Raw genomic sequence first — 18,965 nt, 5'->3', positions numbered from 1 at the left:
TGAAGAAGAACTTTCTTTTATTTTTTTTTAAACCTGCTGCCTATTAATTTCATTTGGTGACCCCTAGTTCTTGTATTATGTGAATAAGTAAATAACTTTTCCTTATCCACTTTCTCCACACCACTGATGATTTTATATACCTCTATCATATCCACCTTTGGTCTCCTCTTTTCCAAGCTGAAGAGTCCTAGCCTCTTTAATCTTTCCTCATATGGGACCCTCTCCCAACCCCTAATCATTTTAGTTGCTCTTTTCTGAGCTTTTTCTAGTGCCAATATATCTTTTTTGAGGTGAGGAGACCACATCTGTACACAGTATTCGAGATGTGGGCGTACCATGGATTTTATAAGGGCAATAATATATTCTCAGTCTTATTCTCTATCCTCTTTTTAATGATTCCTAACATCTTGTTTGCTTTTTTGACCGCCTCTGCACATGGTGTGGATATCTTCAGAGAACTATCCACGATGACTCAAAGATCTTTTTCCTGACTCGTAGTAGCTAAATTAGCCCACATCAAATAACCTCATTGGGGTTATTTTTTCCAACGTGCATTACTTTACATTTATCCACATTAAATTTAATCTGCCATTTTGTTGCCCAATCACTTTATTTTTTGAGATCTTTTTGAAGTTCTTCACAGTCTGCTTTGGACTTAACTATCTTGAGCAGCATAGTATCACCTGCAAATATTGCCACCTCACTGTTTACCCCTTTCTCCAGATCATTTATGAATAATTGAATAGGATTGGTCCTAGGACTGATCCTTGGGGAACACCACTAGTTACCCCTCTCCATTCTGAGATTTTATCACTAATTTCTACCCTTTGTTCCCTGTCTTTTAACCAGTTCTCAATCCATGAAAGGACCTTCCTTTTTATCCCGTGACAGCTTAATTTACATAAGAGCCTTTGGTGAGGGACTTTGTCAAAGGCTTTCTGGAAATCTAAGTACATCATGTCCACTGGATCCCCCTTTTCCACATGTTTGTTGACCCCTTCAAAGAACTCTAATAGATTAGTAAGACATGATTTCCCTTTACAGAAACCATGTTGACTATTGCTCAACAGTTTTTTTTTCTATGTGTCTGATAATTTTACTCTTAACTATTGTTTTGACTAATTTGTCTGGTACCGATGTTAGACCTACTGGTCTGTAATTGTCGGGATCACTTCTAGAGCTCTTTTTAAATATTGGTGTTATATTAGCTAACTTCCAGTCATTGGGTACTGAAGCCGATTTAAAGGACAGGTTACAAATCTTAGTTAATAGTTCTGCAACTTCACCTTTGAGTTCTTTCAGAACTCTTGGGTGAATGCCATCTGGTCCCGGTGACTTGTTAATGTTGAGTTTATCAATTAATTCCAAAACCTCCTCTAGTGACACTTCAATCTGTGACAATTCCTCAGATTTGTCACCTACAAAAGCCAGCTCAGGTTTGGGAATCTCCCGAACATCCTCAGCCATGAAGACTGAAGCAAAGAATCCATTCAGTTTCTCCGCAATGACTTCATCGTCTTTAAGCGCTCCTCTTGTATCTCGATCATCAATGAGCCCCACTGGTTGTTTGGCAGGCTTCCTGCTTTGGACGTACTTAAAGAACATTTTGTTATTACCTTTGGAGTTTTTTGGCTAGCCATTCTTCAAACTCCTCTTTGGCTTTTCTTATTACACTTTTGCACTTAATTTGGCAGTGTTTATGCTCCTTTCTATTTGCCTCACGAGGATTTGACTTCCACTTTTTAAAGGAAGTCTTTTTATCTCTCACTGCTTCTTTTACATGGTTGTTAAGCCACGGTGGCTCTTTTTTAGTTCTTTTACTGTGTTTCTTAATTTGGGGTATACATTGAAGTCAGGCCTCTATTATGATTTCTTGAAAAAAGTGCCTATGCAGCTTGCAGGGATTTCACTTTAGTCACTGTACCTTTTAACTTCTGTTTAACTAATCCCTCATTTCTGCATAGTTCCCCATTTTGAAATTAAATGCCATAGTGTTGGGCTGTTGAGATGTTCTTCCCACCACAGGGATGTTGAATGCTATTTGTATTATGGTTACTATTTATAAGTGGTCCTGCTATAGTTACCTCTTGGACCAGCTCCTGCGCTCAGCACAGGGTTCCTGTACTAGCTGCTCCATGAAGCAGTCATTTAAAGTATCGAGAAATTTTATCTGTGCATTTTGTCCTGAAGTGAAATGTTCCCAGTCAATATGGGGATAATTGAAATTTCCCGCTATTATTGGGTTCTTAATTTTGATAGCCTGTCTAATTTCCCTTAGCATTTCATCATCACTATTACTGTCCTGGTCAGGTGGTCGATAATAGATCCCTAATGTTATATTCTTATTAGAGCATGAAATTTCTATCCATAAAAATTCTATGGAACATGTGAATTCACTTAAGATTTTTATTTCATTTGCTTCTACATTTTCTTTCACATATAGTGCCACTCCCGCCCCACCCCACCATGACCTATTCTGTCCTTCCGATATATTTTGTACCCCGGAATGACTGTGTCCCATTGATTGCTCACAGTCCACCAGGTTTCTGTGATGCCTATTATATCAATATCCTCCTTTATCACAAGGCACCGTAGTTCATCCATTTTATTATTTAGACTTCTAGCATTTGTGTACAAGCACTTTAAAAAACTTGTCCCTGTTTATTTGTCTGCCTTTTTCTGATGTGTCAGATTCTTTTTTACATGACTGTTTATCATCTGATCTTGCCCTCACATTATCCTCTTCCATCCTCTGCTTCTTACTATAATCTGGAGATTCTCTATCATTAGACTCTCCTCTAAGAGAAGTCTGTGTCCAATCCACATGCTCCTCTGCAGCAGTCGTCTTTCCCCCATTTCCTAGTTTCATACAGCTCTTACAAACTATCAAACTCATTTTGAAGAAGCTACTGAACTGTTATCAGATGGAAATGCATTTCAGAATAGATCAGTAGTGGCTGAGTTTGAACTGACAGCACTGAAATAAGAAAATGCTTTTTATCCCATTTTCCACAAGTTATTAAGTTCCCATCTTCATTTACCATGTAAGTCCAAAAGTGTCTGCATACAAGTAGATATTTCCTGGTAAAGCCAAAGATGAGCTTTTCCAGCTATTTAAGTGTATGAACTCTGCTTTCTAAGTCTAACGAATTCCCAGCTGGTGGTCCTTAAATATTAGAACAGAGTATGTCCCTTGAAGTTTTCTGAGAAACTTTTACGATGGTAGTTCCATTTAAGAACCATCAGGAAACAGTTAGTTCTTGGATGCTAATGACAAAGACTGTCTTACTATGAATTGCCTCCAGATTATCTGGATGTTTTTGAATAAATGTATTAATTGCTATGACAGATGCCATGTCTGGGAGGACCACACATTATCATATTCTTCTGTTGTTTAATATGGGTGTTTCACTAGAGAGTACAGAGTACATAACAACCGAGTGTCATTTGTATAGCTACACTGTATATACTGTGGGCCAGTCTTTGACAGGCAAACGTCTTAATTGGATCCCTAAATCCCAATGCCAAGATTTACAAAAATAGAAGGCAAATGTTAGGCTCCTAAATCCATGTTCAGACACCTAAATAAATTACCTGATTTTCGAAAGGACAGGGCAGTCAGCAGCTCCCACTGAAATCAATCCATCTGATACCAAGAGTTTATATGACTAAACAATCTATTACACATCCTCATCAGTAAGAATGGATAAAGCAGTCTGGGTAAAATATGGGATGAAATGTTGCCCCACAAATGAATTGAACACAGAAACTTCTATGATCCATGTCAAAGTCACACCTGATTCTGTACTGCAGGCAACAGCCTTCTGAGAATGCTCCTGAGCTGACTTAGAGCTGTTGTAAGAGTTGTATGCTAGCCAAGCTCTCAGGCCCTAGCTTAGGGACATATCTGCTTAGGGAGAAAAAGGATAAAGGCAGGCCAGAAATGAAAATGGAGTATGTCTGTAACATACTATGCAATAGCCATTTTCTGCTTGTCTGAGCCCATGGGATGCCATGAGAAGGAGAACATAAGTAAGGCTACGATTTAGTCACGGGTATTTTTAGTAAAAGTCACGGACAGGTCATGGGCAATAACCAAAAAGTTACGGCCAGTGATCTGTGACTTTTACTAAAAATATCCCTAACTAAATCTTCCCTGCTGGGGGCGGGGGGGAGAGAGGGGAAATGGTGCTCCAGTGGATGCTGCTGCTCCTGGGGGTGGAGGGCACTTCAAGACTCTGGCACTTCTGCTGCTCCTGTGGGCCGAGGGCGGCCTGGAGCGCTTCAGCTATTCCTGGACCACTGCTCCAGGGCAGCGCCCAGGACCAGTTGCCTGGTGCCACCGGAGCAGCGGCTGGTGCGGCTGCAGAAGTCACGGCGGTCCCAGAATCCATGACTTCCATGACCTCCCTGAAAGATTCGCAGCCTTAAACATAAGAAAAAGCAGCTTTGGGTCTGCTCTAACTTACCCCAGAGAAAAACAGGCTCTTTGTTGACTCAGAATATATAGTGGGATAAAGTGGCTTAAAGCCACTTTCCTTCACATTCCCATCTATTCTTGCCCCAAATGCAGGGAAGAACCTTACCTTATCCTGCTAGCTCCCACAGTTAAACAGAATTGGAACAGGTGAATATCTGCATGGGAGACTGCCCAGGAACATCTAAGTAGTGCTGGAAGTGCTATTAGTGATTCAGCTATGGCATGCTTCCCTCTGTACTGAACCTGTGCCCCAGCATGAGACTGTAGTGTGATATGCGCCATCTAGCTGAGGAGAGGTACACTCAAAGATAGTGATTAAAGATCCCCTAACACATTTCACAAGCTTATGAATGTTAACCCCAGCATTCTGGCCACATTCCAACTGTAATATTTATCTCCTCCTTACCCATATTCATTTTCAGTTGGATACAGTACACTTCATTCCCTGCCCTGTGGCACTACTGAGTATGATTAAATAATTCCTACATTACATCTCTGAAGAGGTTGTATTTCCATCCTGAGTAAAGGAATTCTTTATATGTAATTAGTATATCAGTTTTTGAAATACTTTTGGATCCTTTGGAATGAAAGATGCAAGTTATTATTTTCTGTTTAAAGACTCATAAATCTCCCACCTTTAAATGAGGCTGAGGCTCCCACTTCCACCCACTCTACTGGGGAGTAGACAGCATCTTGGAAAACTTAAGTTACATAATAAATATACCCTGGCAGTTATATAATAAATATACGATTTTTGAAAGTAAAATACCCTCATAAATAATACTGATGACTGAAACCTTCAAGGTGTGACAAGCAATTTAAATAAGATGAAGCGAAAGAATCCCTGGCTTAAATACTATTAAAAAGTGAGATGATGACACCTGCCACATACTGATGAGAAGCTAAAGAATATGGGCATGTTTAACTATGTCACTAATGAATCTAATAAAAAAAGATTTATGGGCAGAATTCACATCCATGCTGTGGGCCAACAAGTTCTATGTAACACTTAACTCCACTTCAAGTCCCATTTAAGCCATCAAGGTAAGGCTTAAATGGGGCATACGCCTTGTGCTGTACCCCTGCACAGCGGTGAATTTTTCCGTTACCATAGGGCTATTTAGGAATTCAGCGTGCAGAACAAGGATAGGACTGTAGCCTAAGCATTTTACTACTATGAAAGAGATGCCTCACACACTGACCATAGTCTGACTTGGATTGTGCATTTGAAGAGATTACTCTGAGGAAGAAAGAAGTTGGGGCAATGATAGGAAATTTTCAATAAATTTCTTAGAGAATCTCTGAACACCTCTTAGATCACTCTACCGGTAAGAAAGAGAAGCACCATCAAATGGAACCTAAATGCAGGACCATATTTAGGGCATTTAGAAAAGGCACATCTGCATGGACATGTTAGAGAGCACGTACCTTATTGTCCTAGAGACTATACAAAAATGTAGTAAAAGACAGTCCCTGCCCTAAAGAGTTTGCAATCTAAGACCCTGTTACTGCAAGCATTTGTGCACATACATAACTTTGCACACGTGATTTATCCCATGAAACAAACAGAACTACTCACATGTGTAAGTGTTTGGAGAATCAGGAGCTAATTCTATACACTGAGGACTTTTTTGTTCATCCCAAAGAAAGCTTTACTGGAAATGTCTATTGTGATTACCTAATCATTAAACCCTTTCAGAAGATCCACCAGGTGAATATCAAACAGCTCAAATAGATGATTTTTCATTTCATTGTGTAATGTGACAAGGCTGATACTAGGGATGGAACCTTTTTCCAGACAAGGATTTATACCAGCAATACACCTCTTTTGCAGTGGGGCAAATAGACCTTGAGAAGCCCACTAGTTTTACAGCTCTGATGTTGCCTGAAACAAAGGGTAATTTAAATACCTAAAATGCTTCCACATCTCACGGAACTGACGAACAGCAGCATCTTCAGATACGGAATCACTAACCAGGCTGATGGACTATAATTAAAGTTGAAATTAAACTTCCATTATAAACTGTGTCTTAATCCCCTTTTTCACTTGCTCATTACACTCTCAAACTAAATTCCTTTGGAGTCTGAAATTTTCCAAGCTTGTTATCTGTACAGAAGTAAAAAATATATTTTTTACCTATGCATTGACAAAATCCTGTTAGCAGCTCTTGAGTTCTGTGAACGTCTCTTGGCTTGGCTATACATTCCAATCAATCTAATCACTGCACACAGAGCTCAACAATGTTTGACTGGATGATGCCCCCCGTCACAGTGTTATATACTGGCCATGGAGCCAGGCTAGCCTCTGCCTCAGTTTCTGCTTTAGTTCCAAGGCCAATTGCCTATCTGAATAGCCCAACCTTCCCAGGAAGGTCTCACTGCCATGCCCAGAGTATTTCAGGCCCTTCTTCTAGGGCACCAGTTTATTAATTCAATTAAAGCTCATAATCAGTGCAGGCTGCTGGGACCCAGAGGTTTTTCATTCTACTCTCCTATCTTTTTGTTCCAGGGCTAGTCATAGGAGCCAAGCTCTCTTCTGCAGCCCCCACCCCTTTCAGCTGAGGGCTCTCAGCTCTTTGTAAGGCTCACTTGACCCCCCTCCCCAGCTGAGTCTGATAAACTGAACAAGGCTGGTTGGTCCTAGGCTCCCGGCCCTTAAAGGGGCAGGACACCCTGGTACACTCATATTAAAGCGAGGAAAATTTTTGCAATGATTTCAAAGGCAACAATAGTTGTTCCCTGACCCCCTTCTGATTTCTGAGATGATCACAGTTTCTATGTTAGTTAAGGCATACGCAGCAGGTCTGGGTCTTGCAATCCTTACTCACACAAGTAATTCCACTGAAATCAATGGATTACTTAAATGTGTGAAAGATGAAGGATTGGCCTCTGCCAATTTAACTCTCTTTATAAATCTGACACCACCAATTACTGCTCCCTCAACCTTGACTCTTCATCTTGCCCCCTCTCACCATCTCCTAATCTTCAATGCACACACTGTGCTGTCTTTTCCAATTTATTAAACTCTCTCAAAAAGAAAATGCTGAAGTTGCCTGTTACTTATCTTCTACCATGAGTTCTCACTGACTGGGCCCAGATAATACACAGCACCCCATCTGCTTCATTCCCTCTTCTCTAATTTGACTTTTTATTGATGTTTACTTATGATAGCAGACATAAACGCAAACATAAAAAGAAAATGTGCCCCATTTCTAATATTAGCATAAATGAGATATCCAAAGAGTGAGCAGCTCAAGTGATATCATTACACTACATATATACACGTGAAAGAGAGTCCAACTAATGAAATCATAGATTAACTTTCATATTTAAAAATAGGTAAGAGGAGGAAGCAGTGCCTTTGTGTACATTTTAAATGAGAAGTTCACAGAATTTGTAGAAGGTCTATATGTCTAACTTTACTTCTCCCCAATCCAAAAACTTTCTCTAAGTGGAACATCTATTTACTACAGAAGGAATGCTATGCATAGATGGCTTTGCAGGATACATTTATTTAGTAAAGAAATAATGATTCTGATCCTATTGTGTATATCTGAATTGCTGAATTATCCCTTGTTACTATGTTTTAACTGTATTTACATAACAAAAATAATAATTATTATTACATAATAGAAGAAATAATAATAGATCTTTGGGTTTGTATATCACCTTTCATCCTAAAATGCTTTACAAATTTCACAATATATACAATACAATAGGAATTTATACTGGATGAAAATGGACAAGTTTATCCAAACCTCTTAAAATTTTGGTTATTTTGATAAATGGGACATAGAATCAAATCATGCCTGAGCTAATGTATCTCAAGAAGACAGAAATGCGATACAGACACTAGCTATATCCGATTCTTCTCTGCCGTTCTCTGCACTATGGAATTCTACTAAAAGGAAGTCTAATGGAGCTATGCCACCACGAAGCTCCAGAGCTGGTATGGTGACATAGAATTGTGTCTCTATTGCCAGGTATCTCTAAAGGATCTGCAAAGTTTAGAAGACATAATCCTTGCCGTGATTTCAATGCAGACAAATCCAGCTCTCAAAAGAATTTGGAATAAATAATAATAATAATAATTGAGAAGAGCCCCATAAAATTTTCCACAGATCCGAGACCCTTCATGAAGCAGCATGATCTGGCTCTTACACAGCTATTGTATATGAATGGAATACATGATGGTGTGGTATTCATCAGCATACATTTCAGGTTCTATCAGCATGCGTTTCAGATAGTCACATTACATACAGGTGGCAAAGTCACTTTTGAGTTATGTAGGTCGCAAGTGCCAGAAAGACTTTTACAGCACAGCACACCACCATGTACTGTAGAGCTGTCACATACTATAGACAAAAATACTCATAGCAATGTTTGAGAGAGTTTTTTCAAATGTTATGAGGACTGTTTTTTCATAATGCTCCGGCTGTGAAACTATGATCTCAATTATCCTGTTTGCATGTGTACTGGTCTGATTGCTTTAAATGGACTTTGCACACGTACAACAGACAGCATGCACTGGCCCCCAGTATCTTTGTCCAGCTGTTCAGGACTCAGAAATATAACTAATGCATTAAAAATACCTCTAAAAAGTACTTAATATATCACCAATTTAAACCTGGCATTCAGAGCCATTCCTAAGCTAGGAGTGAATGCCAAGTCCCCGCCACAGGAAAGTTGGGAGGCTCCCATTTCAAGACTGAGTTTTGTCAGATATCTGTCCTTAAATCTGTCCTTGACCAAGAACTGAATTTGCTCATTCTGCAACTTAGGCAATTAGAATTCTGGGAGCGGGGAGGGGGCACTACAAAATTCACCTTTGGACTGCAGAGGAAATATTTCTTTGGCAAGCTGATTTAAAAAGTAGACAAACATGGCAACTGTGCAGAAACTACTCAATAGTGACTGGAATGTTAGCCCAAGTCCTGAGAGAGATGGATCAGTGAGCAGAGTGGAGGTGAAACGATCAGAGTTACATGCTAATTCATTTATGACATGGCTCTGTAAGATAACACATGGACACTGCCTCCAAATATGTGGGATAGATAAAGACTGAGAGGCAGACTAAGACAGAAAGATACTACATTGTAAGGCACTATAGGCTCTTCATAATATTTCTTTAAAATAGGTACTGAAACGTTACTGAGGACTACAAATGCATACAAATTATGCCTTTCAAAAACTATATAACTTTGTCATTTTTTTTTGATCACTCTGTACATAGCACAACTATAGCACAAAATGTTTTACTGCCTGTTTTCAAATTAAAGGCTAGACTGTACCTTGATCTATGTACCTCTGCTGGGGACAAAAGGGCTGCAGGTTTGTAAGGATCACTTCTCTTTCTCCCCCAAGCAGGTAAGTAATGAGGGGAGGAGCAGCCTTGGCTCTGGTCCCTCTCCTGTCAATGGGACAGACAGTGCAAGGGGCAGCGGCAGTAATTAGCTACTGGTAAGAACTAATAGCCAATTACTCCCCCTGTCCCTCAGAACAGGGCTCCTGGAGTGTCACTCTCACAGGGCTTGTGGGAGAGCCATAATCTAGTCCAAAGGCACTAGCATTACATAACTCAGTGTGTATTTATATGTAGCATGACTATGTGTCTGTGTGTTCACATATATATTGTCTTTGAAATATTAGATACATGGTAATGAAGAAATTACACAACAACGTCTCCCCCCCCGCCTCCTCCCCAATGTCAGTATATGAAATACATTTCCAGCTCTTGCTTAGTAACTAGTAGGTCATTCAGAACTCGCTCACATTCACACCTGGCCTTTTGGTAAAAAGACAATCAGTTCAGAGCTCCGAAGCATAACAAAAACTTCTCTGAGAGGCAAAATGAATTTCATATTACATCTCTGATGAAAGGCAAAATAAAAGTTTCAAAATGACATACAGAAAGGCAAAAATCAGAGTGAACAATTGATTTGGGAATATGAACACACGCAACAGATATACATCAAAGTCTGTTTGGAATTTACATACAAGTGGGTGAACTGAGAGCCGTTTTAATACTGAACAAGCAGGAATTAGATTCCCTGCTTACTGGTTCAATGTACATTGCTATGGCAAATAGTAACAGAGGTAATTCATGAGTTCCCCTTTTCTCTCTCCCCTTACTGCGTGGCGCATGTGCACGCACGCACAAGCTCATTTTTTCTCATCAAACTGATTAAATGGAGTAGAAAAGCAGTGCCTAGAATGCACTGTGTAAAAACAGGACCCTCTCATGGCACCAGTGAACCACTGTAAAGGTTTACATGAGCATAGTTCCAGCAGAAACTGCCACTCTCTTAATAACACACATCACAAACATGGCAGAGATGATACTGTTTCCCACTGGGCACTGAAGCCTGAGTACAATGACTGAGATACTTACGTGATGGTGTCAATCATATCCAGTCCCATTTCGACACAGCAGTGGGCATGGTCCGTTTTGGGCTGTGTCAATCCTGATACACAATAGTAACAGTCCCCTAGAATTTTAATTCTTCTGCAGTGGTTTTCCTTTAATAAAAACAGACAGGAATAATAGATTTTTAAAAATATTTACAATAGAAATCACATATTTCTGCATAACAAACTTTTTTCATATAAAGTTTATGTGATCATAGTCATGGGAGGCAAGTTTGTAGAAATTTTGGTGGTGCCCAGAACCCGCCCCCCGCAACTCAGCCTCCTACAACTCCGCCCCCTCAAACTCCACCTCCACCTGCCTAAGGCTCTGGGCGGGGTTTCAGGGGGGAGGTCTGGGGTGCAGGTCCTGGGCTGGGGATTAGGGTGCAGGAGGGGTGCAGGCTTTGGGAAGGAGTTTGGGTGCTGGGTGCAGACTCCAGGCTGAGGCACGGGGTGGGTGTGCAGGAGGGGGTGAGGGCTGCAGGCTTTGGGATGGAGTTTGGGTGCAGGCTCTGGGCTGGTGGTGGGGGTGTAGGAAGGGGTGAGGGGTGCAGGCTCTGGGCTGGTGGTGGGGGTGTAGGAAGGAGTGAGGGGTGCAGGCTCTGGGAGGGAATTTGGGTGCTGGGTGCAGGCTCTGGGCATGCAGGAGGGAGTGAGGAGTGCAGGCTTTGGGATGGAGTTTGGATGCAGGCTCGGCTGCGGGTGGGGGTGTAGGAAGGGGGAGGTGGTGCACGCTGGGACAGAGGGTCAGGCTGCAGGAGAATGAGGGTTGGGGCTGAGGATGAGAGGTTCATGATGTGGAGGGGCTCAGAGCTAGGGTAGAGGCTCAGGGTGCGGGAGGATGAGGGCTCTGGCTGGGGCAGAGGATCAGGGTGCAGGGGGATGAGGGTTGGGACTGAGGATGAGGGGTTCATGATGTGGGGGGGCTCAGAGCTGGGGTAGAGGCTCAGGGTGCGGGGAGATGAGGGCTCTGGCTGGGGATGAGGATTAGGGTGCAGGGGGATGAGGGCTCTGGCTGGGGATAAGGATTAGGGTGCAAGGGGATGAGGGCTCCGGCTGGGGATGAGGATCAGGGTGCAGGGGGATGAGGGCTCTGGCTGGGAATGAGGATTAGGGTGCAGGGGGATGAGGATTAGGGTGCAGGAGGATGAGGGCTCTGGCTGAGGATGAGGATCAGGGTGCGGGGGGATAAGGGCTCTGGCTGGGGATAAGGATTAGGGTGCAAGGGGATGAGGGCTCCGGCTGGGGATGAGGATCAGGGTGCAGGGGGATGAGGGCTCTGGCTGGGAATGAGGATTAGGGTGCAGGGGGATGAGGGCTCTGGCTGGAGCAGAGGATCAGGGAGATGAGGGTTTGGGGTGTTGGAGAGGCTCAGGGCTTGGGCAGAAGAGCAGGGTAAGTGCAGCCTGCCTTGCCATTAGCGGGTGGCAGGCGCTAGGACCCAGGGGCAGCAGACAGCAGTTCTGCCAGGAGCTGATCTGCGAGCAGGCAAGGACGCCACGGAGCGGGGACACAGGGGGAGGGGTGGAAGGTGGAGGCCGGGACCCGCTCCAGGCAGGGACGCGGCAGGGTGGGGTGGTGGGGGGAGACCCGTGGGGGCCAGGGCCGGGGCCGGAACCCGCTCCAGGCAGGGACGCTGCGGGGCGGGGTGGTGGGGGGAGACCCGCGGGGGCCGGGGCCGGGACCCGATCCAGGCAGGGCCGGGGGAGAGACCCAGCTGCAAATATTGCTGGAGCAGGGTACCAGGCCCTGAATATTCCTGGAGCCCGGGCACCTCGAGCCCATATAACTCTCTGCCTATGGTCATAGTAAACAATCTACAACGCAGAAGCCGTGAGGTCCCAATGCTGAACTGTCAACTTCTGTATATCAGATAGGGTAATCAGTCCAGCTTTGTTCAGTTGGGCAGTATTATAATTCCAGATTACAAAATAACATTGTGATCGTATGTTTTCCAAAAGAGAAGCCTCAAATCAAAACACCGTATCTTAACAATCACAAACAGTGCATAAATTTGGATCCAAACTTTGCATTTGGACTGCATGTCTATAATAGTTCAAACCAAGAGGCTGGAACCAAACTACCTCTGAACATGGAGAAAATTTGGATTCAGATGAATTTGTGACTGAAACCCATCTGTAATTTACAAGGCAGGTGTTTTTGTTGCTATGGTGGTGGTATTTTGTTTCTTTCTTTTCTTTTTTTTAAGAAGATGCTCATTGGTCTGTATTACCAATACATAAATCTGATAGGGCAAACTCATTCTCAATTTAAATGTGCGAACATGGCATATGGACAGAACAGAAGATGCAGTCATGCACTGTTATTGAATTTCTCTTTACATGGGTTGGCAAGTTTTTCAGTAGCAAGCGTATGACTAAATCTCCCATGATTTGAAGAAGAAATGATGGGAGGTGGTGATAGCTATATTATTTTCAGCAGCACCTTCACCACTTGCAAACTAGAACACTGCTTAATAATAATGCATAAGGGTTGAGTTGCTTGACAAATCTCTGTCCAAAGCCCTGACATGGAAGGTGTTTCCAGTGATCAAATGCACTGCTGCCAGCTAGGACCTGACACATAGAACTATGCTGAAATTGTTACTCATTTGTTTGGGACAATGACTATGTTGAATGGTGAAAGGTAATAACAAATTTGAGATCAGGAAATTCAATTAATATAGTTGGTACATGATATGAACTATATAGTCCTGACCAACAATCCAGGACAATGTAGGTAGGGGCTATTTTCCTGAAGCCCCTGGTCAGGATCTGGGATTACACAGTTAAACAAGAAAAGAGGGTGATGGTATCCACTGCAACAAGGATTGCACAAAACCCCTGGTGAGAGCAGTGACACAGAGTACTTAAATAAACCAGATTAAAGGCTCCCACTTTTATGGCTGGGACTATGAAGGCACGTGCCTCATGGGAACAAGGAATCAGCGACCAAAAGCAATAGTATGTCATCACCACATAAACTTGTAACAACAAATAGCAAACAATTTGGTAAAAACTTTAAGATTAAGGGCTGTTTACTGTATTTTCATAAAATATATAAGTATTTCTGACTAGTGAACAAGCCTGTATGTATACACATGCACACACACACATATAAATTATAAACAAAATCAACATTTTCCTTGAACAGAAAAGAGGGTGAAATCTGTAAAATGAATGGTGAATAGTTCGCCCAATTCCTTTTACACAGAGCATTAATTAAGGAGGAACCCTATACAGCAAATAAAAGAGAAGGCCATTCTTTCTAGGTATGTTCTAACTAGCAGCATAGATATTTTCGTAGGTCAACGAACTCTTTAATATGCCATAGGGCATGATTTGTACTGTATTAGTTTTTATCTTTGTCCATATATATTGTTTATTAATTTCTTCATTATTATTTGGAAAAGTCAAAATAGCTTTATCGTGCAAAATAACTTCTGTTAAAGAATGTGTGTATTTGGCAGTTATTCTTCAAAATTATGCTTTATTGCCTAGGAACCCAATATTTCAAACACATATGAATGTGCTTAAGTTTAACCACTACAACTGGGGCCTTAGTTAGGACCATTCCTGTAGCCCATACTCAGGAATAGTCTTATAGATTGTATTGCAAGTTTTAAGTAAGTAAGGATCAAGCCTGAAGTATTTTAAGATGCTTGGCTGAATGACAGTATTAATGGAAGGTATTATTACTACAAACAAAATACCTATGAATATACAATCCAGGAAGTCTAGCCTGACATGAAACACCTCTTCTTACTCCATGTACTAACTTTTGAACAGGGACTGCTAAATTATGCTGACAAATTAAACATTTTTAATGGAGCAAATTATGGAGCACTGGTAGCTGCTCCAGAGTAAAGACTGAAACCTGCTTTTTGTCCTACTCTACATAAAGTTCTTTTCAGCTTCAAATTTGGTATGTGTGGTCATGTAGATGACTACGTGACCTAATCAGAATTTAACTGAACAAAGCCACTTAGAAATATGGATGCAGAAAATTAATTGTGCCACATTGCTTCTTCAATGCCTACTTACAAAATGGCTTGAATGAAAAACTTAGTTTTATTTAGGGTGACCAGACAGCAAATGTGAAAAATCAGGACAGGGGGTGGGGGAGTAATAGGAGCCTACATAAGAAAAAGACCCAAAAATCGGGACTGTCCCTATAAAATCGGGACATCTGGTCACCCTAGTTTTGTTAGAGAGAGCTTGGTGTACAGTACTGTATAAACCACCTGTGAGATGATATCAAGGGAACGTACTAAGTTATTAGAATCATCACAGCAGCAAATCAGAATCCAGCAGATTTAAGGATTGCTGGGTACTCCAAGGTGTAAGATAAGACAAAGCTTTTATTATAATTATGTGTATTACCAAAGCGCCTGGGAACCCCTTGTACTAAGCATTCTACAAACACAGAACAAAGGATGTTCCCTGCTCCAAAGAGTTTACAATTTAAGTATAAGACAAGAGAAAACAGATGGATAAAGACAGACAGACAAGGAAGAACAATGAGACAATTTTGGTCACCACGATAGCCAGCAATCTCAGCACATCAGCAACCTAACTGTTGTCAAGATTTTTGTCAGCATCATGGGAAGGAGAGTTTTTTTTATTATTATTATTATTTTCTCTCTCTCTAATTTTTTTTAAATTCTATTTTTGTTCCCCTCCTTTCCATTCCCCAGCCTGGACATAAAATAAGGGAGAAATCAGCTGCCTTCCCTTCAAAAAATATGGTTGATAACTACTCTTCCTACATCAGCTATCACTCAGACAGAGAAAACCACCCCACTCCAACATTTTCTTTAAGATTGGTTGAGATTTAACCATATCTTCCATCAAATTTAATGAAACACACATGGTGGTTGAGGTAATATCTTCTAGTACATGTATGTCTGCCCAAGCTGGAAACTACACCTTCAGCTTCTGTTAGTGGAAGGGACAAGCTTTTGAACTCCACCGTCACTCCTTTAGCCCCCTCCCACAAAACAAAACAAAAACAAAAACAAACACGCTTATGGAGGACCTTGGCCTAAATCATCTGCACTGCTTTGAAAAATCCCACTATATTCTTTATCAGCTCTTTTCCTCACTCATATCTATTTATAGCAACTGACTAATGCACAGTGATCTGTAAGAGCTTGTTTGATTTTCTTCTTGCTGCTCTCTCTGTATGAGGCTGATTTCCAATGCTAACAGTGAATCTATATGTGAACAATCCCTTTAACTTGATATGCAAGTTAACAAAAGAAACCCTTTCTTTTTCTCAATTTTGTTTTATTGAAACTCCCAGAAACCACCTGAGTCAACACAATTCCACGACAGTGATAGTTATAAATTCAAGTCACCATTGATTCAGGCAGCTCCTGTAATAGTTGATCATTTTGGCCTCATGAGGGTAATAGAAGGCACCAGGGTTTGCCAGCATTTCCAGCCCACTGCACCCGCCAACCAGGCCGTCCACCTGCAGGGTTTAATCAAACTACTTCCAAAATGAGCTGCAGAGAGTTCCCTCCAGACAAGAGAACAATTTGTTGGTATCAGGTGGATGCCTAAATCTACAACTTCACAGATGGCAGACTCTTTCAAGTTGCTAAGTAACCTTTAAATTTTCAACTGAAGTATCTTATAAACCCGTTAGTCTCCTCTGAGTGGGGCAAGGGGAACTTTCTTAATTCAGAAAGGGTTCTGCTGTTTTTACATCTCTTCAAATGCTCTTGCAAAAGTCCTGGTTGCCACCTCGGGATACGGAATACAAAACTGGAATCTCAGACACATTAGATCAAGCCCCTTGTACTGCCCAACCCAAATTATGTTTCATGCTCAGTGGTTAAATTTTTTTAACAAAATAAAGGGAACAGAATTCACAGAGGAAGAAAGGACCACATAAAAAGGTATTAAAGTTTTGACCTTGAAGGAACTCTTAATAAATACTTGAGTCCCCTTGAAGTCAATGCCTTGCCGACTCAGCACTGAGGACTATAACTGAGAGACCTTCTCAACTGCCAAATTCTAACAAGTTCTAGAATTGCTTTTTGTTTGTCTGGTGCCAGTGGAGGAGATAGACAGATGCTGATGGGCATACAGCTGTCTGCTGCACAGGCTTTATTGTTCTGGCTACAAAACTGAAACTAACTAACATGAAAGTGAGGCTTTGCACTAGGGACAGGGGAGACCATAGAGCTCCCTGAACATTTAAAGGGACAAGGCATCATATTGTTGATCAATGCAACTCCCTTTTTGTACAGGACTGGGAAGAAATTTGTTGTTACATGAACAGATCTAGGTCAACACTTTGAAAATATTGGGCATGTCTACACTGGAAACATCTTGCTTGAGCTAGTGCATTGAAAATAGAGGTATACCTGCACAACATGGGACGCGGGAAGGGGTAGCCCCAAGTGCAATCCTGCCCAGGACCCTGGGTACATAATCAGGCAGCTAGTCAGTACTAATGTCCACACTGCCATGACTACACATGTCTGCCCAAGCTGGAAACTATACCTTCAGCTGAAGTATAGCTGTAATCACTGATGCTTTTAGTTTATTTTTACAGATATTAGAAAGTTACCAATGCAGAAATCAGATGCTTCTCTATTCAGAGCACCATGGAAGCTCTTGGGTTGCAACTGTCTATCAGGGCTACAGCATAGTTGCTGTGCACCAAAAAAAAAAAAAAAAAAAAAGGCGGAGGGAATGAAGACTAGTTAACTTTAATTAAGACAAACACACACTTAAAATCTAAATGTCAAATGTAGCCCCAAGGTAACTCCATTAACTTCAGGGATAAATTTGACCTTATTTGACTTAAATACAGTTAACTCACTGTTTGACATATGGATCCAAATTACTTTCTGTAGGCCTATTTTAACCTGTTTTGCAATTATGTTCTTTGAACAAGTTTATTGCTTAACCCCTTTGGAGTCACAGTCCATGAATAGGGGCTGGAGGGAAATCTGTTAAGAGGTAACATTTTTTTATTAGTAGAAAAAGCAAGAAAATGTGTATCAGCTGAGCCACAGAAAGAGCTCGTTCACCATAGGAGTTAGATTTGGGCTCAGTTCTGCTGTGCAGAGCTACAGGAATGATTAACAAGAACTAGGAAAAGATGCAGAAGCAGGGCTCCCCATCTCTTCCACAACAGACTACAATAGTCCTACTCCCTCTCCCAGACAGCTCATGGACATGATAAAGAGTAATACTTGGCTCTTATACCATCTAGACAGAATGAATGTGAATTCAGTTACTGCTTAAGAATCTATTTAAAATGATTACAAGAACCAGAGTATTTAAAAAAAGCAAACAACAAAAATAACCCCCCATATACATATTCAGCTATCTAAATTAAATACGGGAGTCAGTTTGTGCCTGATAAGCACAGACCTGCACTGGAGATGGTGCTGAGTTTCTCTCTCTCAGGGGAAGCTCCTACCTAACCTGAGGCTTTTGGCCAGAGACCCAAGCTTTTGTGAGATTTCTCAGTCCTGCCTCCACTGCGCTGCAATCATGAGACTGGCCTTGCATAGAACAGAGAAGTAGGCATATGGGTCATGTCTGGGCAGGCTGGAAAGACAAACGGCTCTTGGGCTCTTCTTCCTCCATACACATTTGGAATCATTATTGCCATGGTCTTTTAAAAAAATACAGTTCCTTTATGTCCATTTCCCACCTCACATGTCGAAGAGGAGAGGGAAACTGCTAAAACGAACATCTCTGGTTTTTCAACTTCTCACTGAAGTCCCAGGAGGGATTGTGCAAGAACTCCAGGGAGTGCAGCAGGAATGTACTCAGCATGGTGAGCAAGCTCCCCTCTCTGTGGCTAGCCAGTGCAGAAGAGAGGAAGGACTGCAGGGCCTCATCTCCCCAACTGTAATCTCTGAGGTATCTTCAATTCATGGTGGTCACAGGTGTGATCAATGAGAAACTGGTCCTTGACTGAGGGAGCAGTCTCTTTGTGCTCCCTCTCTCCTTCCATATTTTCCTTGCTTCTCTTTGTTCCCCATTTTCACTTCTCTCTGCTATCCCCCACTTCTCCCCTCATTTTTCTGTTCCTCTACACCAGTTCT

General features: G+C 41.7%; 1 protein-coding gene across 2 annotated transcripts in view; it reads right to left on the bottom strand.

The window, feature by feature from the left end:
* Window positions 1-18,965, bottom strand: part of ADCY1 (adenylate cyclase 1) — a 240,841-nt gene that overhangs the window by 87,382 nt on the left and 134,494 nt on the right. For both annotated transcript variants that reach the window (XM_050937673.1, XM_050937672.1), the window contains exon 5: window positions 10,872-10,999. In XM_050937673.1, the coding sequence (XP_050793630.1) occupies window positions 10,872-10,999 (128 nt within the window). The remainder of the gene's footprint in view (window positions 1-10,871; window positions 11,000-18,965) is intronic.

Source organism: Gopherus flavomarginatus, chromosome 2, assembly GCF_025201925.1.
Source record: "Gopherus flavomarginatus isolate rGopFla2 chromosome 2, rGopFla2.mat.asm, whole genome shotgun sequence".
Lineage (NCBI taxonomy): Eukaryota > Metazoa > Chordata > Testudines > Testudinidae > Gopherus > Gopherus flavomarginatus.
The sequence above is the reverse complement of the archived record's forward strand: the minus strand, read 5'-3'. Positions and strand labels throughout refer to the sequence as shown.